The sequence below is a fragment of the Salvia splendens genome, chromosome 7 (assembly GCF_004379255.2).
Source record: "Salvia splendens isolate huo1 chromosome 7, SspV2, whole genome shotgun sequence".
Taxonomy (NCBI): domain Eukaryota; kingdom Viridiplantae; phylum Streptophyta; class Magnoliopsida; order Lamiales; family Lamiaceae; genus Salvia; species Salvia splendens.
Window position 1 is genome coordinate 36,896,392 of NC_056038.1, and position 27,284 is coordinate 36,923,675.

Genomic DNA, 27,284 nt, shown 5'->3' on the forward strand with positions numbered 1-27,284 from the left:
TGAGAATTAAAACTTTTGGTTTGGAATTATAATTAACATTAATAAAACGTATGCCAACAAAAATGCCATTGTGGAGTACAAGGAGTTTGTGGGGTATTTAGGAAATGCAATTTTAAATTTAAATATTATAATTTAGATCAAACTGATTATGTTAATTAATTTACACTACATCTTATCCGGCAGTTTGTATAGACTATAAATATAAATATTATCGATGCCCCTGTTACTAGAATATTTAATCTATTAAATTATGAAATGTATAGAAATGTATTAGAAAAACCAGTTTAAATTATACAGGAAAAGAAACGGCTGCATTTATAGAAGGAATGAAATGAGCGTTTTTGGCCTTTGACTTTCTATCTCTTCTAACCTCTATCATTATAATTTTATGATTTATGATTTTTTAATTGTATGACTTTTCACATCTTTATTTTATCTATATAAAAAGAATAGAATTGTAGGCCGATTAGGTTTCTCCACTAATTAAAATGATGCCTCGTGCTTCATTTTTTGCCCTATAAATATGACATTAGATGATTTGATCTATCCACGCATACTTACTTACCTTATACAGCTCAAGCTTCATCTTTTTGTTCTTCCCACGAGTAGCAAGGTTGATACTATGGAACAATTCCACACCTTGCTCGATGATCTACCACTAACGAAAACTAATTCTATTATCAAAGTCCGTTGTATCCATGTCTATGAAGTTGCCGCTCCTAGAGACAAAACCAATATCGTGAGTTTAGAATGTGTGCTTCGGCTCATTTGTTGGTCATGATGATTATATTTTAACGTTAAGGGTTTAGGATTTATGTTTAAAGGTTTGAGTTTTTAGCATATTAGGGCACTATATTGCAATGTAATGAAGCTCGACTATGATAAAGTATAGTACTAATTTAAATGGATGCATAATACAAAAAAACTACACACAATTTTGTGACAATATTATTCTGCGTCGGCGCTTTTATACACAATTTTAAAACCATTCTGAGGTTTGAAAAGCTATCGTCCAATTTTAAAACTTGCAATACTACCAATTTGTTTTCGGAATCAAAACTTGATCTTGTGTTAATCAATTAACAATTTAAAATCGCATGATAAAAAAATATTTCGTCGTGCATCGCACATGTGTTAAAACTAGTTACTAATAAGAGAGAAGAAAAAAACAGGGGGTAATGAAACGAACCCTAATTTGAGTGAAAATTGAAATCCCTCCTTTCATTGGAGTACAAATCGATTTGGAAAAAGAAAACCGCCTTAGCAAAAATTGGAAAAGCTCAGAGAAACTGAATAGCCTCTGTTTCGTTCCAAATTGAACTCGGAAAACCCATCCACAGCAATCGGATTAGGTTGCCGCGCCTTCAATTTCACACATTTAGAGAGAGAAAAGCCACAAAAATAGGTGGGGACAAGAGAAAGAGAATGGGCCCACCAGGTTCATCCGGGAAGGAGGCGGGGAAGAAGCGGCGGAAAGGGAGAGTGCCGCCAAATAATATGAAGGTTGCCGAGGCCACCCGCATTCGCATCGCTGAGATTCTGGAGAACTTCCGGAGTTCTGATGATGAAGGTGAACCAAAAAAAAGACTTGATTTTTGAGGAGGGATAAATAAGGACTTTGTGTGTGTGTGCTAGAGCTAGCTGAAAAATTGAATCTTTGGGTGTGTATATATATATTTTATGTACGTTTGTGTTGTTTGCTGCAATTTGGCATGCAAATAGGCGTAAGCCTGCTGGAAATTGGAATGGATATTTTTAATTGTTTTATTTTTGGTAGTTGATTGTTGTTGAAGTCGTGAGCTTTAGGCTTAATGAAGCATCTTGCCAAGAAGAAAAAGTTACCCTAACTTCGAATTTGTGTTGGAGAAGGCCTCTGTGTTTGTTCTAGTGTTAGCTGAAAAATTGATTCTTTGATGACTAATTAGTGTAATGGAAGCATTGCATGCACGTATTTTATACTCCACCTCACTCTAAGTGGAGCATTCCTTATTCGGCATTAGATTTTATGCAGTTTTGTTATGTGAGTTGAGTGGAGAGAGGATAAAGTAGAGATAATGATGTTTCCATTTTAGGAAATGTGTTAGTCAGAGTGGGACATCGAAAAAAGAAAATTGCGTCACTTATAGTGGGACGGAGGGAGTATAAGTTTTAGTGTTGTTTGGTTGCAATTTGACATGCAAATAATCTAGATGCAACCTTGCTGGAATGAATGTTTATGGAAGCTATTGTGTGTGTGTGTTGTTCACGTTTTGATAGTTGATTGTTATGTAGCTATAAACTTTATGCTTGATGTAGCATCTTACCAAGAAGGAAAAGTTACCTGAACTTCAAATATATGCAGTATACAAATTTGAAGAGAACCTGACTAATCAGGAGCGGGCGGCAGTGCACGTTATGTGCAGAAAGGTGGGGTTCATGTCAAAGAGTCACGGGTGAGTTGTGTGTTGGGAAAACAAGCATGTATTTGGTTGGTTGTAGTTGTGTAATATGTAAAACTTTATGGGGCACGTCTCTGTTCTTCTAACTATCTGAAATCTGTAGGAAAGGGCAGGATCGCCGCATTTGTATCTATAAACGTAAAAGGGAAGTCAGCAGTATGAAAGGGAGAGAGAACATTGCTTCTTTCAGATTTTCAGGGGAATCACAGGCCGCTTTACAGGAATTGTTTTCTTGCTATCCCCCTAAGGATGTGGATATGAGTGGGAATAAACTTGAAGTCAGTAGGGGAAAAAGTGATAATGGAGTCTCAGGAGATGATTTTTTCTGCAGACCTACGACGAATTCATCTGAAATTGCAAGCAAGATACAAACACTTGCTTCCCGAAATGAGAAAGAGACGAGCTTGAAACAGGTTAGGAACCCCATCTTACATCTTCTTGAAATTATGGTGAGTAATTGCCCTCTTGTTTGCAGATCACACAGAACAGGTCCAAGCTTCCTATTGCATCTTTTAGGGATGCTATCACATCTTCAGTAGAATCTAACCAGGTATCCTCATTTGAGTGTTTCTATGTGTGTTTAAATGATGGGTTCTTCGTATATTCAGTATTGGCAAATCTTTGAATCTTCAGCCGGTGCTTAATTATAACAATATGATGATATCTTGTCTTCCAATGCAGGTTGTACTTGTATGTGGTGAAACTGGATGTGGGAAAACAACACAGGTACTACTTCTTACCCATTTGACCGTTCCCTTCTCTCATAGTATATTTTGAACAAAAATGAGAGTATTTGGCACACTACACATTTGTCTGAGTTTTAACACATTATGTTTGTTATTCATAGTGTGTTTTTGGGGCTGAAAGCATATTAAATTTCCACAGGAGCATAAGGATATCTCCAGCATTCTGATCTTCTCTAAGTGCATATCTTTTGATATATTGGTTTGGACTTTAGAGTGTACTTGTAGATTATTTATAATTAAAATTGTTATATTTCAAATTGATTAGGTCCCTCAGTTTCTCCTGGACCATGCATGGAGTAAAGGAGAGACGTGTAAAGTTGTTTGTACTCAGCCGAGGCGAATCTCTGCCACATCAGGTTGAACACAATTTTTGTCTCTAGTTAAATATATTTATTTCAGGTTCAGCTTGAAATGTGAATGAGTTTATATTTCTGTGTTCACGTGCAGTCGCTGAAAGAATTGCTTCTGAAAGAGGTGAAAGTATTGGAGATTCTGTTGGATACAAGGTACTACTAGATCTTAATCAAGGTGCAATCTTGATTTGTGTAATATTTGCTTCGTGCAGCAACCTCTGTATTTTGTTTATGAATATTAAACATGAACCACTAGGTTGTGCTTTCATGCTGACTTCATTTACCAACTATTAATGAAAATTTTCTAGATTCGACTGGAAACCAAAGGTGGAAGGCAGTCCTCTCTTGTGTTCTGCACCAATGGGGTTCTGCTGAGGGTTCTAGTCAATAAAGATAACAGCAGTACAAAAAGAAAAAAGGCGTCTAAAAAAGGACAGAGTTCTGTGGCTGATATAACCCACATAATAGTGGTACGTAATCTCCTGAAAACGTATATTGCATCGTTTGTAGATAGTTTTTGTCGTCTACTTATTTGATTATGCATCAGGTTCTGTTATTATCTATCAACTGTGATTTTGTTCTGGTTCAGTTATTTTTATAGCAATATTAATTATTTGACAGGAAAAGACCACTCGTTAGTCATTTCTCTGTGTCTATGTATATTACCTGGGTTGAACTTTGAAGGGCAAGAAACCTTACCTTGATACATCTCAGCTGCAAGACCCTTGCTCTTTTCTTGAGGTTCCGTTCCTGACATATTGTTTTGGTTCTAGGATGAAATTCATGAAAGGGATCGCTTCTCCGATTTCATGCTCGCAATAATCAGGTGCCTCACTCATATGATGTTTACTGGTTACGTGGAGCTTGAATTATATCCGAATGAGATTTTTGTGATTTAATTTTCCGTACAGGAATCTCTTGGTGCACTTTCCAAAATTATTGCATACTAATATCATTTCATTGCCTATTCTGCATTGGATATTCAATCTATTTATCGTACGATTTAAGTGATGTTTCTGCTGTTTTGTTTGATATTGATTTCAGAGACATGCTTCCTTCGCATCCTCACCTGCGTCTGGTCAGTGTCTTTGTAGTCCTTTCTAGGTTAAGTCTTGATATATTTTTCGATTTCTGATGCTTAGTTAGAATACTGGTTTGATGGCCCGTTCAATCTGAACAGGTATTGATGAGCGCCACCATTGATGCGGACCGCTTTTCAAAGTACTTTGGAGGCTGCCCAGTTATTCGTGTACCGGGTTTTACATATCCTGTAAGCTACTGCTCTCATTTTATATGGTGCTGTGTTTATCTTTACAAATTTAGTCCATTATGCATCGAACATGGTATTTTCAGGTAAAAAGTTATTACTTGGAGGATGTACTAGCACTTGTGAGATCATCCGAAAATAATCACGTTAAGTGCACAAATGAGGACGTGGCAGTGAAGGACTCTCCTTTAACTGAGGAATGCCGAGTTGCTCTTGACGAGGCTATTGAATTAGCTTCATCAACCGATGACTTTGATCCCCTTCTCGAGCTTATATCTTCTCAAGGAGATTCGAGAATTTTCAATTACCTGCACTCTAAAACCGGAGTAACCCCCTTGATGGTGTCAGCCGAGCAAGGAAGAGTTAGTTATGTTTGCACACTTCTCTCGTTTGGTGTAGACTGTGACTTGCGGTGTAATGCAGGGAAGACAGCTCTTGATTATGCCGAACAAGGCAATCAGGGGGAAGTTACTGAAATCATAAAAAAACACTTGGGAAAAGCATTTACTCAGTCAGATAAGGAACAAGATTTACTCGATAAATACTTATCGCATGTTGACCCTGAACTTATAGATTGTCTGCTTATCTATCGAACAACTTCTTAGGCGAATCTGTAATGACTCGACTGATGGAGCTGTTCTCGTATTTCTTCCGGGTTGGGATGATATAAACAGAACGCGAGAGAAGTTGCTATCAAGTCCTTATTTCAAGGATCCATCAAAATTTCTCGTTATTGCTCTTCACTCTATGGTTCCATTGGTCGAGCAAAAGAAAGTTTTCAAACGTCCGCCTCCTGGATGCCGCAAAATTGTTCTTTCTACTAATATTGCCGAAACATCAGTCACCATCGATGATGTTGTTTATGTCATAGACAGTGGGCGGATGAAAGAGAAAAGTTATGACCCGTATAACAACGTGTCAACTCTTCATTCTTCTTGGATATCAAAGGCAAGTGCTAAGCAACGAGAAGGACGTGCAGGGCGGTGTCAAGCAGGTATTTGTTATCATCTATATTCAAAATTCCGAGCTTCTTCTCTTCCGGAGTTCCAAGTTCCCGAGATAAAGAGGATGCCGATAGAAGAGCTGTGCCTGCAGGTACCTAACTTGTGCACGTGTTTAGGAGAAAATCTCTGTTTTCGACATAATTAGCGATGTATGGCTACATATTTTCATTAAAATCCTATGATGATACTTTTTTATACTCAGGTGAAGCTTATGGATCCATCTTGCAAAATCGAAGAATTTTTGCAGAAGACACTGGATCCGCCTGTTTATGAGACTATACAGAATGCAATAACGGTTCTTCAGGATATCGGCGCGTTGTCTCTAGAAGAGCAACTCACGGAACTTGGGCAGAAACTCGGAGCTCTACCCGTCCACCCTCTGACCAGCAAAATGTTATTTTTTGCGATATTGTTGAATTGCCTTGACCCGGCATTGACTTTAGCTTGCGCTTCCGATTGCAAAGACCCCTTCATTTTGCCAATGCTTCCTAATGAAAGGCAAAAAGCTCAAGTGGCTAGACTAGAACTGGCTTCACTCTATGGTGGCAACGGTGACCAGTTAGCTATAATTGCTGCCTTCGATTGCTGGAAAATGGCAAAACAAAGGGGCGACGAAGCGAAGTTTTGTTCTCAGTACTTCGTATCTGCAGCAACCATGAAGTTGATTTCGAGCATGCGGAAGAAACTCGAAGGCGAACTACTTCGGCATGGTTTTATTCCGGAAGATGCCTCCCGCTGTAGCCTCAACGCACGTGACCCTGGTATACTCCATGCTGTAGTTTTCTCAGGTCTATATCCGATGGTTGGGAGAGTTATTCCGCAAGGTAATAGATCCCTTGTCGAAACTGCCAGCGGGAATAAGGTAAGGTTGCACCAGTTTTCGACCAACGGCAAGCTCTCCTCGAAGAAATTCAGTATCCCTCCTTTGATCATGTTTGATGAGATAACCCGTGGAGACGGCGGAATACATATTAGGAACTGCTGTGTCGTAGGTTCGCTCCCCTTAATGTTGTTAGCCACCGATATTGTCGTGGCCCCGACTGAGGAAGATGATGATGAGGGTGATGAGAGCGATGCTGATGAACCTGATGCCGACAATGACAGTGACGAGGACGATAAAGCAGAGACTCATAGTTCATCGAAATCCAACAGCGAAAAGATCTTGTCGGCGCCAGAGAATGTCGTTAAAGTCGTAGTGGATCGATGGCTGCCGTTTCAGTTGATGGCTCTTGATGTTGCTCAGATATACTGCTTGAGGGAGAGACTATCTTCAGCAATCTTGTTCAAGGTAAAATTTCAATCTTGATAGAATCTGTATAAAGACCGTCTTGCTCGATAAAGCAATGTAACTCGACCGACACTGACTATTTTTCTCAGGTAACGAAACCGAGAGACGTTCTTCCTGAACATCTTGGTGCCTCACTGTATGCAATAGCCTGTATCCTCTCTTACGATGGGATGTCCGGGATCTCGCTGCCACCAGAACCCGTCGACACCCTCACCACGATGGTCAGTGTCGCAGACATCAGCCATGGTAGGAGGGTGCCGATCAAGAGCTATCTCAAATCGCTTCTTTACCCTGACCACTCCTATCCAAACCAGAGCCACACGTCGCACCATCACACAAGCCATCTTCAGAAGCAAGTGTCAAAAAGCGCTACGAACTGGTCGGCCCCGCAAGGGACGAGCACCGCGAAGGGGAACTACTCCAAGCGGCAGCGTGGCAATGGTAATGGATTTAGGTGATGCATATATGTTTAGATACGCTTTTGTTCAATCGACCCCCGGCTACTTTTGCGCTGCTGTAGCCAGAGAGCGACTCTCTGGGGCGCTCCCAAGTCCCGGGAGATGTTCGCGTCAGTCATGTTGTCGTCACATCACAGGCATACTGGTATTTGCTATATTTTTTGGTAATATTGAAAGATGCAACATCGGCCTTGGCCGTTGGTCTCGTCATTTATTTCGCGCTCGTGAGTCGTCTTTATGGACCGTTGAATCGTTGTTTCGTAGGTGCATTGTCGATCGTAGATGCTACACCTGAGAAATACTCGACGTAACAATAGTATGTGCACAATAGTGTTGAAGGTGTATAATAGCACTCCTATTTAACCTAAAATGATGAACAAAAATTGTTCATCTTAAGTTATCATATAATTCGATTGTTTTTTAATATGTTGCTTTTTTGTATTTTCAGAATGAAACAAGGATATTATTATTCTAAAAAAAATTCACATATATATCTATATCATAAAATGTAACATAGTTCATGGCAGTAATATTTACATTGTAGTAAATCAAATTTTCTGCCACAAATGAAATATACTACACAAACAATAATAATCTACAATAACAGAGTAGTACTTCATAGATATTTCTCTCACATTTTCGTATTATCACACCTATCTTTTCCTAACCTTATGGATTCTATTACCCTTAGGGGAGTTCGAGCCGGAGGAAGACGAAGGCATTCTCGTCCACTTATGTTCGGCCAAGTCCTTGCTGAATGCGTTCATCACGTCCTGCTTCAGCTCCATGTAGCGCATCTGCTTCATCTGCTGCTCCTCCTTTGTTCCCTTCTCGAGCAGTAGCGTGCCTAGAGTGTCGTCCTCCAAAAGCTGGTCGAGAACTTCCGAGCAGTTGGGGAAGAAGCGACGGCCGCTCTCCACTGTTGGACAAGATATTAGGTCTTGATGTGAGATATTGAAGAAAGAACTTTGGTGGGAACAACCACAACTTTTACCCGAACTATACGACTTTTCAAACGTTGCAATCACTTCTACCCGAACCAACAATGAAACAGCGATGTGTAAGCAGAAAACACCACTGGACTAACGTTCACCTCAAAAACGGAACGTTGTAAAAGTCGTATGAGGATCACGAGTTCAGAAAAAAGGTTGTGTTATTTCCGACATTTAATAATAATAACACAACTATTACCCGAACTAGCAAACCAACCTCGTTTTAGCAGTACACGCCACGAGACAAACGCTCACCCCAAAAGCGAGATGTTGGTTGTGTTATTTCTAACAATTAATCCTTTATTCATGTGAGATCAAGCACTTCCTATCACTTGGTTTTCGGACCAATTTCATAGATAGCAATACATGTCTATCTAGGAAAGTTTGTATAACTTTTTTGGGGGGCTAGGGCGACGGCCGGCTTGATTACCTTAAGGCGAATCCAGCGCCAAATTTCGCCATGTTTTTTCAAGGTTTTCGTAAATTCTAACTAATCAAATAAGAAATGCAGCAGCCAAGATGAACTCACCAGTTTTTTGAAGGGCTTGGAGCCTCAAATGGAGCCTCCTTACATGCTCGGAAGGTATGTCGTTCAAATCGGCCTCTTTAAAGCTCCTGTAGACGCCATTTGCAGCTGAAATTCCAGCGAACTCCATAGTTGAATCTGCACCCGCTATCTGCATCGCCAGCCTGGCTTCAAGAGGAAACAAGGAGCGTGCCATTGCCACTTGAAACGCGCATCATATCAGCGAAAAACCGAGTGTAGCAATAATGTTAAATAGCAAAGCCTCTAAATTATAGTACCTCTGTTTTCAAGAAGGAGAAGCCCCATGTGCAGATCATCAGCTACCATCATTGACGACAACGAGATGACATTTTCGACCAATGGGCTCCTCTGCATTTCTCTCTCCAATACCTCTATGCATAGCCTGTCCGTGTTCGTCTCCTGGCCTTGCTTCTTCGCCTCATTGAACTCCTTGGGGCGCGTCAGCCTCCGACAGATTGTGAGAGGCGTCTGTCCGTCTCCAGTGGCATCCGATACTTTGGCGCCCCTGTTGAGCAGCTCGACAATGACCGAGGGATCCTTGCGCCTTGCAGCGACATGGAGGACCGAGTACCCCCGCAAGTTCCGGAGGTTGACATCCGTGTCTTCGAGGTTTAGAACCTCGTTCACGATCTTAGGGACACAGTAAGCAGCGGCGTAATGGAGAGCGCAGGCCGCATCCAAGGAAATATTGGATTCTTCGAGAAGTTTCTTCACCAATTCAACGTCGTCCGAGTCCAACGCCCTGTGGATCTTCCTGACACGGTTCTTGTTCAAAGGGTCGGCTTGAACAGAGTTGTGCTCCTCGTCTTGGCTGGATTTGAGGCGGAGTGATTTGACGTCGTTGAGAACCTCGGCGGGAAGCTCCTTCTCAAGGATGATGTTCTCTACATCAGACCGGGCTACTCTTTGGAGACAATGCGACAGAAGCTGGTTCAAGCCACAGTGGAACGCGACCATGAGGATCGGCATCACATCTTCGATATAAGCTTTTTCGACAAAATTAACGAGACGTCGCTGCAATAGAGATGAACTTAACAAGATCAGAAGAAAACACCATATGTGATCATACAAAAATCTATACATTTCCATATCTTGTTTTTTGCTGACCTAAATCATCTTCATCTTCGTGTTAAACGAAGGACACGGACATAGAGACACACAAGATTCTCAAAATCAACCAGAAATTCGCCATGTTTCCTTACACTACAGTTTCTAATTACACTCGTTCAACAATATACATAGATCATAGCTACAACCGTTTTGGCAGCCAAAATGAAACAACGAGATCGACAAAAACACGGTCCCAATTGCATAAATCGCTATTCTAGATCATAGGAATGAATAAAACATTTTGAAAAACATGTTAAATCGCAAGTTTTTATCGTAAACAGCTAACTATCTGTCTCACTGACTGCAATCACAACCTTCCTCAATGTTTTTCTCTTAGATTACTCTCTCCAATTTACAAATTCAAAACATATAGAAACAAACACAATGTATCAAGGAGCATACTACTAAACAACATCTCCATCGATCAAAGCTTAAAAAGATCGAACCTGAACAACCATCACGAGTTCTGCAATCTGAAACGTGGCAGAAGCGTACATCATCTCCACAGCGTAATTGATGGCGGGGCCACAAGCATCATGAGTGCAAGACTCATCAATGCAGGTGGACACATCAGTCGGGGACGCCCTCACCTTCCCGGTGTACAAGTAATTCAAAACCACCATAAACGCCTCGTGCCCTACTCTCCCCACGGGCACCAAGTCTTTCATCAGGTACTTGGGCTTCCCTTCCCTCACGGATCCCTCAATGCTCGTGTTCCTAAACAGCTGGTGGAAGAAATCGCTTCGTGCAGCTAAGATGCAACGGTTGACACCTACACTCACTCCCTCGACCTCTACCTCCGCGTCACTATAGTCATAATCAGCACCAACCACCAGCTTCTCGAGACTCGAGCTAAGCCTACTCAAACTCAACAACTCTGGGCTAGTCCCTACTTCACACCCGATAGGCGAAGCTACATTGTGGCCACTCGAACCATTTGATAGATGTGAAGACGAGGCGAAACTCAAGGACGGCGACAGATCATTGCCACTCTCCATAGCAAGCAATGACTATACAAATCAAGAAAGCTACAAACTACAACCTACAAACTTCAAACAACAGCTGCATCAAGTAAAACCCCAAAATTAAAAAGTTAACCAACATTTTCACCACCAAAATTATCCAAACACAACCCCATTCACTTCAATTGCAAGATCAAATTTTTTAATCCAAAATCCCTAAAAATATGATGAATATCAAAAGAAGTACAACAATCTCACTTCAGCCAAATTATAATACCAATTTCTGAAAAACAATCCAACATCTCCAAACCCTTGACAGTTCCCAAGTCAAGTCCCAATTTCTCGATTTCAGCCATAAATTTCGAAACCCAGACCTTCAATTTTTAGGAGCATATTTAGGATCAAAATATGTAAAGATCCCAACTTTTTCCTCCAATATGCCTGCCCAGCTCAAGAAAACGATAATCCGAGCTTCACAAACAGAAACCCACTACGAAATTACAAGAAAGCATCCTTTTCTTTTTCTGAAATTTTTGACTTACCTATTTGTTGAAGCTAATTTGTGATTGGGTGAGAGTTGAGTTGACCCAGAGTCGTCTTCAGTATCATGCAAATAGGTAAGTGTAAATTCAGTAGCAGTAGCAGTAGTAATAAATTTAGTGATGAAGATTGAGAGTGGCAAATCTTCAGACTCAATCAGAAAATAACAATTTACTATATTTTGTCATGACTCATGTGTCATGAGGACTTTAGATTTTTGCCATTTACAGTTTTAGTTAACTAACTTATATCGAAGTAACATCTGGCTTTTCCTAGAGTTGTTTGATTTAGTATAATTTCTATCAAAATTATTAGTGAAAATGTTAAATATAGAGATCTATTGGTTGTAATTATTAATTAGAAGCAGTGAAATAGCCCAAAAGGCTAAATATTTGCTATCTTTTGACGTTTTAGCAATTTTTTTTATATAATTGTCAATTTAATCATAAGAAGAAAGTGTTGAAATACAATACAAGAGATTGTCGGATGATATAACTTGTAAATTATGTTTCTTCTAATGTCAACATATTTTATTGTTTAGAGGAATTACTGTTGTTAAATATATAACTAAATACGAGACGAAAAATAAACAATGATTGCCATGCACTGAAATCTTCAATCCAATCACAATTTTTGAGCAACAAATAGTACTACCTAAATGAATCTGCACAAATCTATACAAGCTTTTTTTTCCTAACTATTCAAGTAAAAATGCTTCAGATTTTCTTCCTCCAAATATTCACAACAACAATAAACTTACATATAGAAAGCGCTGTTTCAACGCCTCCCATAAATTAAAACACGATTTCTTCAGTCCCTCTTGAGCGTTTTCACCATCCCCTTGAAGATCTTGCTGAACCAATACAAGTTCATCACGGACAGCAACAACGGGACAACATGCACCATCACCGCACCTATCTTGTGCATCTGCCTCGCCTGTAGATGCAACGATGAGAAAGAAACGAGCACTCATCATACACACACGACGTGTGATATCACTACTTCAACAACATTGTTCCGACTTTGAGGTCATTTCGCCTAGTTCTCTGATGGAGTACGTACTAAAGCAGTAAAGCCCAAGACAGAGTATCAGTTCGGCATGACTAAAGAGTATCAGTCCGGCATGACTAAAGAGTTCAGTTCGGCACAACCAAAGAGTTCGGCCCCAGCCTACAGCTCGGTGAAAGCCAACTCATCAAGCTCTGCTCTCAGGTCGGCATCAAGCTCTACTCTCAGATCGGCAAAAGCTGCTCGGCAATAATTCAGCAGTTCGGTCTCAGTATTCGACCGAACTAGGAGATAGTGGGCTCATGCAAGATTTCCACCTCCACTACACCGACGATCTATTTAGTGGTGTCAAGCAGTCATTAACTCATGCAGGATAGTGGACCCATGCAAGGTCGCCACGATCTCCACGACATCCACTACCTAATAAATGCTGCATGCCACGATCTTGGTTCACTGTATAAATAGAACCTAGGTCAGATAGATAGTCTCTTCTGTTAAATTCTAAAAAGCTCTCTAGAGAGAATATCATAAAGCAGGCCAGTGTTGTAAGCTGTAATTGGCAGATCAAGCAATACAAACCTGCCCCCATTTCTCCCCGTGGACGTAGATTTACCTCAGTAAATCGAACCACGTAAAATCTCTGTGTTGATCTTCATTTATTTCCTGCATTTACAAACATCAAAAATTCGCCGAATCATCACTGGCGCCGTCTGTGGGAAACAGAGAACAAAATTTGTGATAAAGCGAATTTTTGACCCTTTTCCACCCCAAAAAATGCATACCAGATCACATAACACTCATAATACCGTTCGTGATAACCGTGAGGAAGCTAGTCCAGCTCGCAGGTCTGAAAAACGGCCTCGGGAGACATCTACCTCCGGTTCTCACGAAGAAGGAGCAAGCCACTCCAGGAGTCATCGCACCGAGTCTTCCCAGCAGCCCAATTTAAATGAAGCTGTCAAGCTGTTCTTGGCCGAGAAGCAGGAGGAGTTCTTAACCTTCCTGCAGAAGAGCCAACAGCCGGAGAAGACAACGGCGGATTCTCCCTCCTCATCCAGACATGAAAGTCACTACCGCAGTAGTGACGTGTCTTCCAGGAGAAAGAATCCTCAACCTCAACATGCTCCTGCTCCTCCTCGGTACCGGAACCACAGGAGAACTCCATCTCCTCCGTACCGAAGAGATGTCGGGTTCACCATGTACGGAGCATTAAAGACTCCGTTCTCGGACGATATCACCCGAACTCCTTTGCCGCGGAACTACCGGACACCGTCAATGACTTATGACGGGCTAGTGGATCCTCATGACTTCTTGGGACGCTATCAATATAATATGGCGAACCAGGGTCTCAATGAGGTCCATATGTGCAAACTGTTCCCCGAGCTGCTCATCGGGAACGCCAGAAGGTGGTTCGACAGCCTTCCTCAAGGCAGCATTAGATCCTACCGAGATCTAATGGATGCTTTCCACAGGAGGTTCTTTCAGAAAGCGGAAGCCCGAATCACTTCGGCTCAGCTGCTTTCTATACGTCAAGGTCGCGACGAAAAGATCAGCGACTTCCTGACGAGATTCCATAAAGAATGCCTACAAGTAGATAATCTCAATGATCTACTTGTCATTTCGGCATTCCAAAATGGAATCCTGCCCGGAGCTCTCTACAGAAAGCTCGTGGAGTGCGGTCCGCAAACAGCTCAAGAAATGTGGGACATTGCGGACCAGTTTTCCCGTGCGGATGAGGCAGACCGTCGAAAACGGTCTTTAGACAGCTCATCCCGAGGAGACGAAAAGAAGCCCGATCATAGCGATCAGAGGCTTCCTCGCCGAACTCCTTTTGAAAGAATTCAAAGGGCACCGGTACAAGGCAGATTGGGACCACGTCTCAACCCCGAGAAGCCGCCCGCTCAGTTCGTACCGCTGAACAAGTCAAGAGCGGAAATTTTCGAACTACATTCCGATATGTTCGAAAAACCAAAGCGGATGACGAAATCGGCTGCACGGCGACTTCAGGATCAATATTGCTCCTTCCATCAAACCCACGGTCACGATACCGAGGAGTGCCGAGATTTGGCTGCAGGTATTGATGTTCTTGTGAAAACAGGAACGTTAAAAAAATACCAAAGCAAGCAGCCGAAAAAGAACAAAAGGCAGAGAAGTGCGAACTGCAATCCTCAGGATCCAAAAAGGCATGAGGATCCCGAAGACGACGACGAGCCGCAATATGATGGAGTAATCCTGACTATTGATGCTCTCCCTGCCGGGAAGACTAAGTCGTCCCTAAAAGCAGAACGCAGAGGTTCCAATCAAGAGGAGCCAACACATAAAAGGCTGAAGAAAGACGAAGTGATTACATTTTCAGATGCCGATCCCGTCCCAGCCATCTCTCCTCACCAAGACGCTATTGTCATTCAAGCCGGAGTGGCAAACAAACTGATCCACAGAGTATTTGTGGATACAGGAGCGTCAGTCAGCATTCTTTTTAAAGAATGTTTCGATAAAATGGAAGTGGATCCAGCTCGACTCAGTCCGGCTCCGCTTCCTCTGAAAAGTTTCGCCCAGGAGGACACCCGCCCTGAAGGTATTATCAGCCTTCCGATTACGGTGGGAAAAGCGCCTACAAGCTCCAATACGATGATCGAGTTCTTTGTGGTGAAAGCTCGGTCCCCGTACAACATCATCCTGGGGAGAGACTGGCTCAACACAGTTCGGGCCGTTTGCTCTACTTATCACCTCACCATCAAGATCCCTACTAAAGGAGGGATAGCGGTCATCCGAGGTGACCAAAAGAGAGCAAAGGAATGTCTACAAATTGCGCTTAGAAATGCCGAGCAGTCAGATCGGCACCACCAAGCATAGCAATCACAGCAGCCGGAGTCAGAGGTGATGACCGAAGCCATACCGGAGCCGAACTCGATGACAGTTCAGCTGTACGAAGACGATCCATCCAGAACGGTTAAGATCGGCTTCGCGGGAACACCTCTACTTCGGGAAAAAACCATCCAGCTCCTCAAGGAGTATAAAGACGTCTTTGCATGGTCTCCGTTAGACATGACCGGAGTGCCCCCCGAGGTAATCACTCATCGGTTAAATATTGATCCTTCGGTCAAGGCCGATAAAACAGAAGCAAAGACTCTTTGCGGCAGAACGAAGTCAAGTCATCCATGATGAAGTCCGTCAATTATTGAAGGCGGATGTGTTATTCGAAGTGAAGTATCCTTCATGGGTGGCCAATCCTGTCATGATCAAGAAAAAGGAAGGAGGATGGCGGATGTGCATAGATTTCACCGATCTAAACAAGCACTGTCCTAAAGATTGCTATCCCCTTCCAAGTATAGATAAAAAAGTAGAAGCTTTGATCGGCTTCGAAATTTTCTGTTTTCTTGATTTATACAAAGGATATCACCAAGTATTGATGGATGAGAGTGACGCTCCAAAAACAGCTTTCATTACCGATTTCGGCATTTTCGCTTATAAAAAGATGCCATTCGGTTTAAAGAATGCCGGAGCAACTTATCAAAGGATGGTAGACAAGCTTTTTCGGCACCTAATCGGAAAACAGGTTGAAGTGTATGTCGACGACATAGTTGTCAAAAGCAAAAGCACTTCGGAGTACGAAGACAACCTCAAATCTACTCTCAACGTGCTCCGAAAAGCCAACCTCAAACTCAACCCCCAAAAATGTACTTTTTTGGTAGATTCGGGAAAGTTTCTGGGTTGTTTGGTTTCAAAGGACGGACTCAAGGCAAACCCCTCAAAAGTTCAAGTCATTCAGAACATGGCAATGCCGAAGTCCATACATGACGTGCAAAGGCTAACTGGATGTCTAGCCGCACTGAATCGATTCCTTTCCCAAGCAGCCGAAAAGCAACTGCCGTTCTTCAAGGTGTTGAAAAAGGCACCCAAGTTCGAGTGGGGAGCCGAGCAGAAAAAGGCCTTTGACGAGCTCAAAAGTTATCTAGCCGAGCTTCCTATTCTCTCTGCTCCAACCGAAGCCGAAGTAATATTCTTATACTTAGCGGCATCAGATCAAACCATCAGCGCGGTGCTTGTACGAGAAGAAGGCCTAAAGCAGTTTCCCATCTACTTTACAAGCCGAGCATTAAGAGGTCCAGAAACAAGGTATCAACCTCTAGAAAAAATTGCTCTGGCATTAGTAAATGCAGCAAGGAGACTGCGGCCATACTTCTATGCTCACAAGGTATGCATCTTAACCGATCTGCCTCTTCGGCAAGTTTTGACCAAGCCAGAAGCATCAGGCAGAATCGCCAAATGGGCCATAGAGCTGGGAGAACACTCAATCGAGTACCTACCTCGGAAAGCCATCAAGGGACAAGCCTTGGCAGATTTTCTTACAGAAGCCAAGTTCGATCAAGCAATCCCTGTCATTGCCGAACAGAAAAAGTCTGCCAGTACCGAGCTAGCACAGCCCTTGGAATCCGAAGTAGAGCCGCCACACTGCTGGAGCGGATTCGTAGATGGAGCTTCAAACAAGATGGGAAGTGGAGCTGGTATTTTACTCGTCGCTCCCGACGGGCACGAGGTAACCTACTCACTTCGGTTCCTATTCCCCACTACTAATAATGAAGCCGAGTACGAAGCCCTCCTGGCCGGACTCCAGTTAGCGCAAAGTCTGCTCGTCAAATCTCTCAAAGTCCATTGTGATTCACAAGTCATAGTAAATCACATGTTGGGTACAAGTGAAGCTCGTGACGAGAGAATGAAGAAGTATTTGGACAAAGCGCAAAGCATCAGCCGAAGTTTCTCCTATTTTCGGATAATCCGCGTTCCCAGAGCGGAAAATAGCCGAGCAGATACCTTAAGTAAGTTGGCCTCAGATCCGAGCTCAAAGGCGGAAGAATTAATGCATCGAAGCATTGATGAAGCCGAGGTACATTCAGTATCTAGCTCGCCGAACTGGATGACGCCGATCTTGCAGTATCTGGATCAGGGACAATTGCCCGAGGATAAGAGAGAAGCTCGGAAAATCACGTGCCGAGCACTTCGGTATGAACTTCATGAAGGAGTCCTCTTTAGAAAGTCTTACCTCCAGCCGTTATTGCGGTGCATAGGACCAGAAGAGACGGACTACATCCTCAGAGAAGTTCATGAAGGATCGTGCGGCAGCCACATCGGAGCTAGAGCTTTAGCTAAAAAAGTTCTAAGATGGGGATATTATTGGCCAACCTTGGTACAAGAAGCAGTGCAGCTCGTCAAGACATGCCCGAAGTGCCAAATCCATGCAAATATCCCAAGGATGCCGCAGACCGATCTATCCACTATGCAAAGCCCTTGGCCTTTCATGCAATGGGGCATAGACATAGTGGGACCACTTCCTCAAGCTCCTCGGCAAATGAAATTCCTAATCGTTGCCGTGGACTACTTTACGAAGTGGGTGGAAGCTGAACCATTAGCTACGATAACGAGTTCGAAGGCATTGGATTTCGTCTGGAAGAACATAGTGTGCCGATTTGGCATACCCCACATCCTCATCTCGGATAACGGGACTCAGTTCACCGACAAGACGTTCAAAAATTGGTGCCAAGAGCTGAATATTCAACAGCGGTTCACTTCGGTCTCTCATCCACAAGCAAACGGACAAACGGAGGTAACAAATCGTATCCTGGTGAAAGGGTTAAAAGCTCGGTTAGAACAAGCCAAAGGACAATGGATAGAAAATCTCCCTCAAGTCCTATGGTCCTACCGAACTACACCCACAACCTCCAACGGTGAAACTCCGTACAGTCTTGTGTACGGCACTGAAGCCGTAATTCCGGTGGAGATCGGCATGCCCAGTCCTCGAACTCTAAATTTCTCAGCAGAAATGAATGACGACGGACTGAAAGCTGAGCTAGATCTTGCCGAAGAAAGAAGAGAATTGGCATGCATAAAAGCAGCCAAGTACAAGGAGCAAGTAGCCCGGTATTACAACCAAAGGGTGAAGAAGCTGCAATTTCAAGTGGGAGATCTCGTCTTGAGAAACAACGAAGTAAGCCGAGCAGAAAAGCTGGGCAAGCTCGAACCCACATGGGAAGGTCCGTATCGGGTGTCAGAAGTCCTCGGCAAAGGGTCTTACAAATTGGCTCACATGTCAGGAGAACAGGTACCCCGAACATGGCACATTTCCAACCTCAAAAAGTTCCATTTGTAAGAGACAGTCCGGTCAGTCTGTCTTGTGTCTAGTTCGGTCCTAAGGTTATGTGCGTTTTTTGTCTCTGTGCTTTATTTGGCTTATTTGGTCTTTTTTTTTGTCTCTGTGCGTTTTTGTCTGTCTGTTTCGTCTGTCTCTGTGCGTGTCGTCTCTTACAAATGTTACTGAGGCATCTTGTTCTTCGAAGGCTGATCCCCTTCTTAGAACATATACAAGCTAAACGATTGTGAGTCAAAGCTTCTACAGAAGATACAAGACTACAATTCAGCTTAAACAAGCAGTTCGTCCGAAACGAGCTGCAACAAGCCAACGATTGTAAGTCAAAGCTTCTACAGAAGATACAAGACTACAATTCAGCTTAAACAAGCAGTTCGTCCGAAACAAGCTGCAACAAGCCAACGATTGTAAGTAAAAGCTTCTACAGAAGATACAAGACCACAATTCAGCTTAAACAAGCAGTTCGTCTGAAACGAGCTGCAACAAGCCCACGATTGTGCGTCAAAGCTTCTAAAGAGGATACAAGACCACAATTCAGCTTAAACAAGCACTTCGTCTGAAACGAACTGCAACAAAAGTCCAATTCTCGCGATAAAACTTGCCTGAATTAGGACTAGGGAAAGTCCGATCCACGCGATAAAACTCGCCGAATTAGGACAAGGGAAAGTCCGATCCCCAAATTAGGACAAGGGAAAGTCCGATCCCCAAATTAGGACACAAACCAAGTCCGGTCAAAGAAGAGTTCACTTCATGAGACCGTGGACAAACATCAACTTACCCCATACTTTTATCCAGAATGCCGAAGTGATTCACTTCTCTTTTCGGGGGGGGTAGTGATGGAGTACGTACTAAAGCAGTAAAGCCCAAGACAGAGTATCAGTTCGGCATGACTAAAGAGTATCAGTCCGGCATGACTAAAGAGTTCAGTTCGGCACAACCAAAGAGTTCGGCCCCAGCCTACAGCTCGGTGAAAGCCAACTCATCAAGCTCTGCTCTCAGGTCGGCATCAAGCTCTACTCTCAGATCGGCAAAAGCTGCTCGGCAATAATTCAGCAGTTCGGTCTCAGTATTCGACCGAACTAGGAGATAGTGGGCTCATGCAAGATTTCCACCTCCACTACACCGACGATCTATTTAGTGGTGTCAAGCAGTCATTAACTCATGCAGGATAGTGGACCCATGCAAGGTCGCCACGATCTCCACGACATCCACTACCTAATAAATGCTGCATGCCACGATCTTGGTTCACTGTATAAATAGAACCTAGGTCAGATAGATAGTCTCTTCTGTTAAATTCTAAAAAGCTCTCTAGAGAGAATATCATAAAGCAGGCCAGTGTTGTAAGCTGTAATTGGCAGATCAAGCAATACAAACCTGCCCCCATTTCTCCCCGTGGACGTAGATTTACCTCAGTAAATCGAACCACGTAAAATCTCTGTGTTGATCTTCATTTATTTCCTGCATTTACAAACATCAAAAATTCGCCGAATCATCATTCTCACGCGGAGAAATATATATAAGCAACGTTACGATCTTGGTATTTCGGTTGGAATCTTACCTGGTCATAATATACGAAAGAATGCCAAAACAGGTACATGAATAGCAAAATTCTTGCAACCTGCAAGTAAAAAGAACACGAAAAGTTAAGAAAATGTTGGAGGATACGAGAAAGGCAGTATCGTCCTTTTGCAAGAACTTACGAGCCATGCTAGGAATATCACGACTCCGTTTATGGTATACACCTTCGACCTCTTCATACCAGCTGCATCAAGATACCTATTCAGAAATTTTGAGGTGAGAAATGAGACGTTACCACAGACGAGAAGCTAGAAATCGAGCTTACCATCTCAGATTGATAGAAGGCGTGGTTGCCTCGGATATTAAGACCATGTACGTGTAGATTTGTGCTTCACCGGTGAGCATAGCGTAGGCCACGCTACCCAACGAGAGAAGATGGTGAATTACCTAAAATCGATTCACATCGATGAAATAACTGAACATTGAAATGCAGAGTTATTGAAGATGTATTCTGAAGGAAGAGATTGTGCTTACATACTCTATCCCGCCTAACGAAGGATATCGCCATAGAATCATGCTGAGATCCGAAAGGAAATAGCCAACGGAAACCTATTCGAAGATGTAAATCAAGAAGGGCGAAAACATAATCGAAGGGAGATAAAAGGAACAAATAAAGGAGAAAACAGCACTAACCCCCAAAGCAGAAATCGAGACCGTTGAACTACGAAGAGTGATTGGGCGGCGTTGTGGGTCATTTTTGAAAAGATCCGACCACAACACGAAGTATAATGACACGTTGGCAATGTACATGGCGTGAAAAGTGGACATAGCTCTGCATATCACACAGGGCGCGTGTAATCAAGAACATGAGGCCGGTTATGTATCAGTAGGCGAATGAATCCACTCACCGGTTGCTCCATTCGAGCTGAAGGCCCTTTGAGAGATTCGGATAGCTTTTGAAGTAGAGGGGACTAATAAGCTGGCTAAGTTCATACACCTGAATACAGATGAATGAAAATCATGATGGAACAGCTGCAGGAAATGGAATATTGCTTTCATACCGTTTTGCAGGCGAAAATTCCAAGGATTATAGACGTATATACGACGAAAAGATCAGCAGAGACATATTCCTTGAGAAGCAGATCAACTTGGTTTAGGTAAGATTTAACCAACATATTACTACTTCCAGTTGACAGCATCACAACATATCCGCAGTCGTTACCCCTATTTTCGAAGATCAGCAGCGAATCAACTAATATGAATCCAAATCAATCATCAAAACATACTTTACTGCATAGTAATACACCCCTAACTCAAGAATCAAGTACTACTAATGATATATAAAGGTTGTTAAAAGGCATAGTAATTGCATAGGAGAATCTCAAGAAAGAATCAATTGATAAAAGGCTATCTGTTGCAGAGAAATGCAGCACAAATTAAGACAAAAAATCCTATGAATTTAACTTCATCAACAACTAACACTAAACTTCCAATTCAAACTTCTTCACCTAAAACAAGTTCATCATAAACATCATCACCAATACTAGAATCTATTATTCCAAAGATAATAACCTATAAAGTGTAATTAACAACAAAAATCGAAACTTTATCACTAATGGGGTCTTATTTAATCAAACCACATCAAATCAAATCATCTTATTTCAATCCAACATTCCCTCTCAAGCATTTCATCAAGCACGTGTTTTCTCCACACTTGAAAAATAGATAATTCAGCCAACATAAAAACAGAGAATAAACCAAATCAATTACCCAAAAAAACGAATACAGCATTCATGAATCCATCCAAAGGAACAAAAAAAAAAGGTTCACATTATAAATACTCGGTTATTATGAAGAAAAGAAACAATATTTTGATAAAACAGAACAAATAAAAATGAAATCAATTACCAGAAAAAAGGAAAAAGCCCAGAAAGCTAAACATACCAAGAACAATGAAAATTGAAGGTGGCAGAAAAAAAAAAGTGGATAAATGATGATAGAATCTAATGTGCAGATTATAAGATAAGAGAACCGCAAACAGTTTTATTTTATAATGTTTTTTTTTATTAGTGTATGTTTGTCTTTGTCTTAGGAGGCACGATATGTCTGAAATTAAATCGATTTCTTTCTCATTCAATTTGCTCTCACGTAATCATCAAAGTAAAGAATGTATATGTCTGCATTTATTATTGATATTCCTTTCATAGAAATGAGGAGAAAGAAGAGGAGAAAGAAGAGGAGTTAATAAAATAAGAATATTCAAAACAGCATAGATTATGTTCCACTTTTGGTAACGTCTTTGTTTCAATAGAATCTAATGCATTTCATTTTTCTTTTGTTGGGCCAAATGTATTAATTAGTTTTTTGGCATTATTAAATAGTGGGAGTGAGTAAAGTATTCAAAATCTAAATATTTGAATTAGATTTTAATTTAAAAGTTGAATATTCGAATTGGATTAGATTCCTTTTCCTTTAAGCGTTTATAAAATACTTAAAAAAGATTCAAAACCAAATTATTGGATATATGTATTTATTCATGTATTATACTTAAAAAACATTTGTTAACAAATACTAGTATTTAATCAAATATTTGTAACCTATATGGAATTTTTGGGGGATTTGCATAGTTTTTTTTAAATTTTTTCAGATGTATTAGATTTTTTGATTTGATCCGTAATAAGTTAAATAAATTTTGGATTTAAATTTAAATTTTTGAATCGCGCGAGTCCGGTTAATATTCTGTCAAAACTTAAATTTGTGAATTAATTTGAATTAGATAAAATATCTCATTCAATATCCAAATGATCAACAGTAAAAGGCCAACAAAAAAAGTTAACAATTATGGAAACAAAAGAGATTAGCTGGTGTCTAGTGAGTATCCAATTGTGCCAACGGGAAGAATATACTACAGTAAAACCACATTTAGGTTAAGAAAATAGTGAATCAAGAGATGGTTAATTCTAGATTAATATGACTAAGATTGCTACACTCTGGTGTTTGATTGGTTCCTAAACTCAAGAAGTTTATTTCATGTGTTTTTGGAATTCCCATTTTTGCCCATGGGTTATCCAAGGCCCCCCTTGTAATTTCTCCGGTCAAACTGTCTTGTGTGCCCTGCATGTAGCGACATATCCGTCAAATATATTACAAGACGAAAGAACGATACATCTAACAAATCTTAACCCGTCCGATCTCTTGCACAGGACTTTCCCTTATCGAAAAAAGATTGCGTTTATGTTTGTATGCATGTGTATATTTGAATGTGTATATCAAGATAAATACACTTACCTTGTAAATAACATTTGAACTATTTTGTGTGACTTGCCTTCTAACTTGGCATCTCAATGGAACACTAATTAGTTTTCCATGACTTGGTGCTTCTCTCATTGTTTCACAAACTTGTCTGCCCAAAACAATATTCATACGTATTTATTTATATCTTACACACCCACATATAATTAATGAAGAAAACAATAGTACCTTTTTTTAAGTAGATAGTATTTAATTTAGATTTATACAAGCGAAACGAATTTTTGTCAGATTATTCATGTTTATTATGAATAAATTAATTGCTGGTTAATAAGCAAGCGTCAGATCTAAACAGTTTGCAGAACAGCAGAAGCAAACACATAATGAAATAAGAATGTTTTTTTGTTATTTTAATAATTAATGGGTATTAATTTATGCAAACCGGGGCTAGATATCAATTATCAATAGCAAATCCAGAATATTTAGGAAAAATATTTTATGAGTTATTTTACCTTCTTAATGTTTGTCCATTTAGGAAAAATATTTAAGAAGATAAAATTACTCCTATTAATTACTTACCGTACATGCGGAAAAAAAATTAAGAAGAAAAATTACTCCTGCTCCATTAATTAATTACTTACCGTACATGAGGATTATTTTCTTGGTAGTTTTTCACAGGTATAAACTTGTTTGTAATTGTTGTTTCTCTCATGCTTCTGTACATCTACATAATCCCAATATATTTATATGATGAGTGAAAATCATTTGAAGTCAGAAATAGCAATGTATTTAATTTTTTATGCATAAAATCTCAAACATGAAAATATATACATAAAATCGATTTGCATATGATATAAATGGATATTAAATGAGCACGTAAAAGGAAGCCAGTGGACTATTTTCTTAGTACATGTTAGGTTAAGCAATGCCTAACCCTAACCTTATTATGTACTACTATAATTATATTGTGCACCCTATATGAATATGAATAAGTATATTTTTGCTTATTTATCCATTTTCGTCATAGACCACTTTTATTTTTATGAAGGCGACGCTCAATCCCCATTTTATGTCTGGGTAGGACACCCATAAATGGTTGGAATATATTTTTGGAGTTTTTCATTTTCACTAAAGTTGTGTAGAGATTATTATTCTTTTGTCGCTTTTTGTTAATGTATATATCTTCTGAGATGTTTCTATACTATTAGCTTGTCATTTTTTTGTTTGAGCGTTTTTTACTATACAAAAGAAAAAATTGAATAATTAGTAGTATTAATTGCATTTAAGTTGGGAACTAGCTTTAGAGTTTACATTCCAATTGACATTCGCCCTAATAAATTGCCATTGAACCTTGTTTTTCCCGCCTCCATTAACTAATTCTATATACAACTTTGGACATATATATTTTCCTTATAATACATGGGATATTAATTATGTTAATGAAACTATTTTTGCGGGGAGAAGAAAAAGTGAAAAACTCTTAACTATATAGTAATACCTAGATACTACTACCTTTTTATATATGTTAATTAATGTAAAGTAAATAAAAGTATATTACCAATCTCCCACGTGTAAGAATAAATAAATGAAATAATAAAATTTACTAAAATAAATTCTTGAATTAAAAATATATATGTATAACAAAATAATTGACTAATACTATTTAGAATTAGAACTTTATAAACCTGTAGATGACTCTTGATGTGAGAAATCTTGAGCCCCCTCACACCCATAATCTGCATTATCTTCTTTGGAGTTGCTTCTGCAAAACATAATATTTATATATGAAAAAACAAATAAATACATACTATAATGAAACACAACCCTTAATTTCACCATACGTGGTTAATGAAATTAATTTTTTTTAAATGACACTGTTACGGACTCAATTCCCACATCGGTTGTGAGAACAACTGATGTGGGGTATTGATACGAGCCTCCTTCGTCTAGTTTAGATTTGTTCCTTCTTCATTTAATTAGTTTAGATTTATTAGGGTTTTGCATATCTTTACATATATTTGTTTCTTGTTCGATAAGTTAGGACTTAGTATTATAAATAGGGAGGAATGTGATCAATTCATTCAATCAATAAAAAGAATATTATTTTGCTCTACTTACGTGACCCCTTATCAAATCCTAGTTATCGCGTTGCCCGACGGGAAGATCCCGCGCACAACTCGTAACTATTCTATCAAGAAACTCTAGCAAGCGTGCTGCCCGACGAGAGCTCTCGCGCACAGCAGCTTCTGGATTCCTCCGACCCCGTGTTGAGGGCGCCGGACGAGTGTTAGATCGACGACAAGGTTCGTCGAATTGTGGTTAAGGGAAAGACCTCTTAACAGGTATATAGACTAAATGAGCTCTTTCTCCTAATAGGCTAGTCTTTTGGGATGAGTTCTCCTGTTTGATCTGTATCAGACACCCATTTACTTCTTAGGTTATCTATCCAATTTCGATATTATCTGTACGGAATCTAAAATAACGGGTATTTTACTAATAAGAGAGATTCAAACTCGTTACAAACGATCAAGCAAGTAAAAGTTCACAAAACATAACACAAATTGACCCATCAACTAAGACAATTATGGTAACCAAACAACACACAACAACAAAATACATAAAATAAATATCCCACATATTGGACGCTGCATATGGAATTACCAGAGTAATCGGAAAACAGTTTCGAGCCATCGGAACTTACTGTATTTCCCACCAAGACTGTGAACTACTTCAACAAAGTGATCGTGGAGGTCGGGCGTCCATTGCAGGCGAGGAAGAGATGATTTCCTATACGGTCTAATAACCCTAGTTTTATCATAATTATCCATTTCTATGGTAAAAAAGATCAAGAAAAATATTACTCTACTATGGTATAAGTATTGTGTATTATGATGAAAAATTGCTGATAATACGTCGCATATGTTTGAATACGATAGAATGGAATTGCGGTTTGCATATGGAGTATTATGGAATTGAACCTTTATATATGGTTAAATGTTAGAATTTTGTGGGCTAGTACATAGACTTTGGAGAGCATGTATATAATATTGATTATTCACCATTTAGGGTGTACTTAGAAATTAATTGAATATGAAAATAATTTTAATTTTATAAGTTGAAAATATATATTATTTGATCAAAATTCAAAATTTGATGGAATATCTATCATACGTCACGACTAAAACTTCCATTATCTTGTTAAAATTGCAAAATAACCAAAAGTTTATGCATTAATTATTAATCCCATATTTTTTAGACATTATCTTCTTTAAAAAGTGAAAATAGCTACATTATTAGTGGTGGGTGCACTTGAAATAAATATATATTTAACAAAAATAGGTTTAATTATTTAAATAAGTAGTTAATTTTCTAATACAATTTCACTCTTTGACACAGTTTAGATATTTAATACTAATTCAATTTTCAACTTTCGAAGTTTTATACTCTCCCAATATTAGAGGCAGTCGTCCTGCACTCCTGCTGTTTAATTTTTTTATTATTATTATTATTATTATTATTATTATTATTATTATTATTATTATTATTATCATTACTTGTAAAGTATTAAAAAAATCCGGAATTTCATATTACGTGCATGACTAATTTCGAACATATTTAATTAGGTGATTTATTAATAGTTATGAACCCTAACCACCCATAAC

At 40.0% G+C, this 27,284-nt stretch overlaps 4 protein-coding genes across 8 annotated transcripts; 1 reads left to right on the forward strand and 3 right to left on the reverse strand.

Annotated features, from left to right (window-relative positions):
* Positions 1-1,194: 1,194 nt before the first annotated feature.
* Positions 1,195-7,764, forward strand: LOC121742462 (DExH-box ATP-dependent RNA helicase DExH6-like). Its single transcript, XM_042135599.1, is given in 15 exon segments — positions 1,195-1,570; positions 2,342-2,432; positions 2,542-2,851; positions 2,914-2,988; positions 3,120-3,164; positions 3,450-3,540; positions 3,632-3,690; positions 3,846-4,007; positions 4,311-4,363; positions 4,582-4,615; positions 4,718-4,807; positions 4,891-5,388; positions 5,390-5,899; positions 6,011-7,096; positions 7,186-7,764. Coding segments are annotated over 15 exon segments (3,618 nt in total). The 5' UTR covers positions 1,195-1,425; the 3' UTR covers positions 7,555-7,764.
* Positions 7,765-8,017: 253 nt separating this feature from the next.
* LOC121742463 (BTB/POZ domain and ankyrin repeat-containing protein NPR1-like) lies at positions 8,018-11,904 on the reverse strand. Its single transcript, XM_042135600.1, has 4 exons — positions 10,650-11,904; positions 9,351-10,107; positions 9,076-9,273; positions 8,018-8,473 (listed from the first exon to the last, which is right to left on the reverse strand). Exons 1-4 carry the CDS (start codon positions 11,199-11,201, stop codon positions 8,208-8,210), a joined length of 1,773 nt encoding a protein of 590 aa, XP_041991534.1. The 5' UTR covers positions 11,202-11,904; the 3' UTR covers positions 8,018-8,207.
* Positions 11,905-12,291: 387 nt separating this feature from the next.
* LOC121811653 (TLC domain-containing protein 4-B-like) lies at positions 12,292-22,442 on the reverse strand. Of its 5 annotated transcripts, none has more exons than XM_042212534.1 (9): positions 22,318-22,442; positions 21,435-21,597; positions 21,282-21,370; positions 21,067-21,205; positions 20,908-20,982; positions 20,699-20,820; positions 20,556-20,631; positions 20,414-20,473; positions 12,292-12,641 (listed from the first exon to the last, which is right to left on the reverse strand). In XM_042212534.1, the coding sequence occupies exons 2-9, from the start codon at positions 21,570-21,572 to the stop codon at positions 12,516-12,518; spliced, it is 825 nt and encodes a 274-aa protein (XP_042068468.1). In that variant the 5' UTR covers positions 21,573-21,597; positions 22,318-22,442; the 3' UTR covers positions 12,292-12,515. The 5 variants fall into 5 exon arrangements, with proteins under 5 accessions (XP_042068468.1, XP_042068469.1, XP_042068471.1 ...); XM_042212535.1 differs by having other exon boundaries at positions 22,282-22,352; XM_042212537.1 differs by having other exon boundaries at positions 12,579-12,641; positions 20,556-20,617.
* A 774-nt stretch (positions 22,443-23,216) lies between these two features.
* On the reverse strand, positions 23,217-26,552 carry LOC121741188 (myb-related protein 1-like). Its single transcript, XM_042133883.1, has 5 exons — positions 26,324-26,552; positions 25,308-25,384; positions 24,264-24,346; positions 23,662-23,776; positions 23,217-23,487 (listed from the first exon to the last, which is right to left on the reverse strand). The coding sequence occupies exons 1-5, from the start codon at positions 26,448-26,450 to the stop codon at positions 23,317-23,319; spliced, it is 573 nt and encodes a 190-aa protein (XP_041989817.1). The 5' UTR covers positions 26,451-26,552; the 3' UTR covers positions 23,217-23,316.
* Positions 26,553-27,284: the final 732 nt, after the last annotated feature.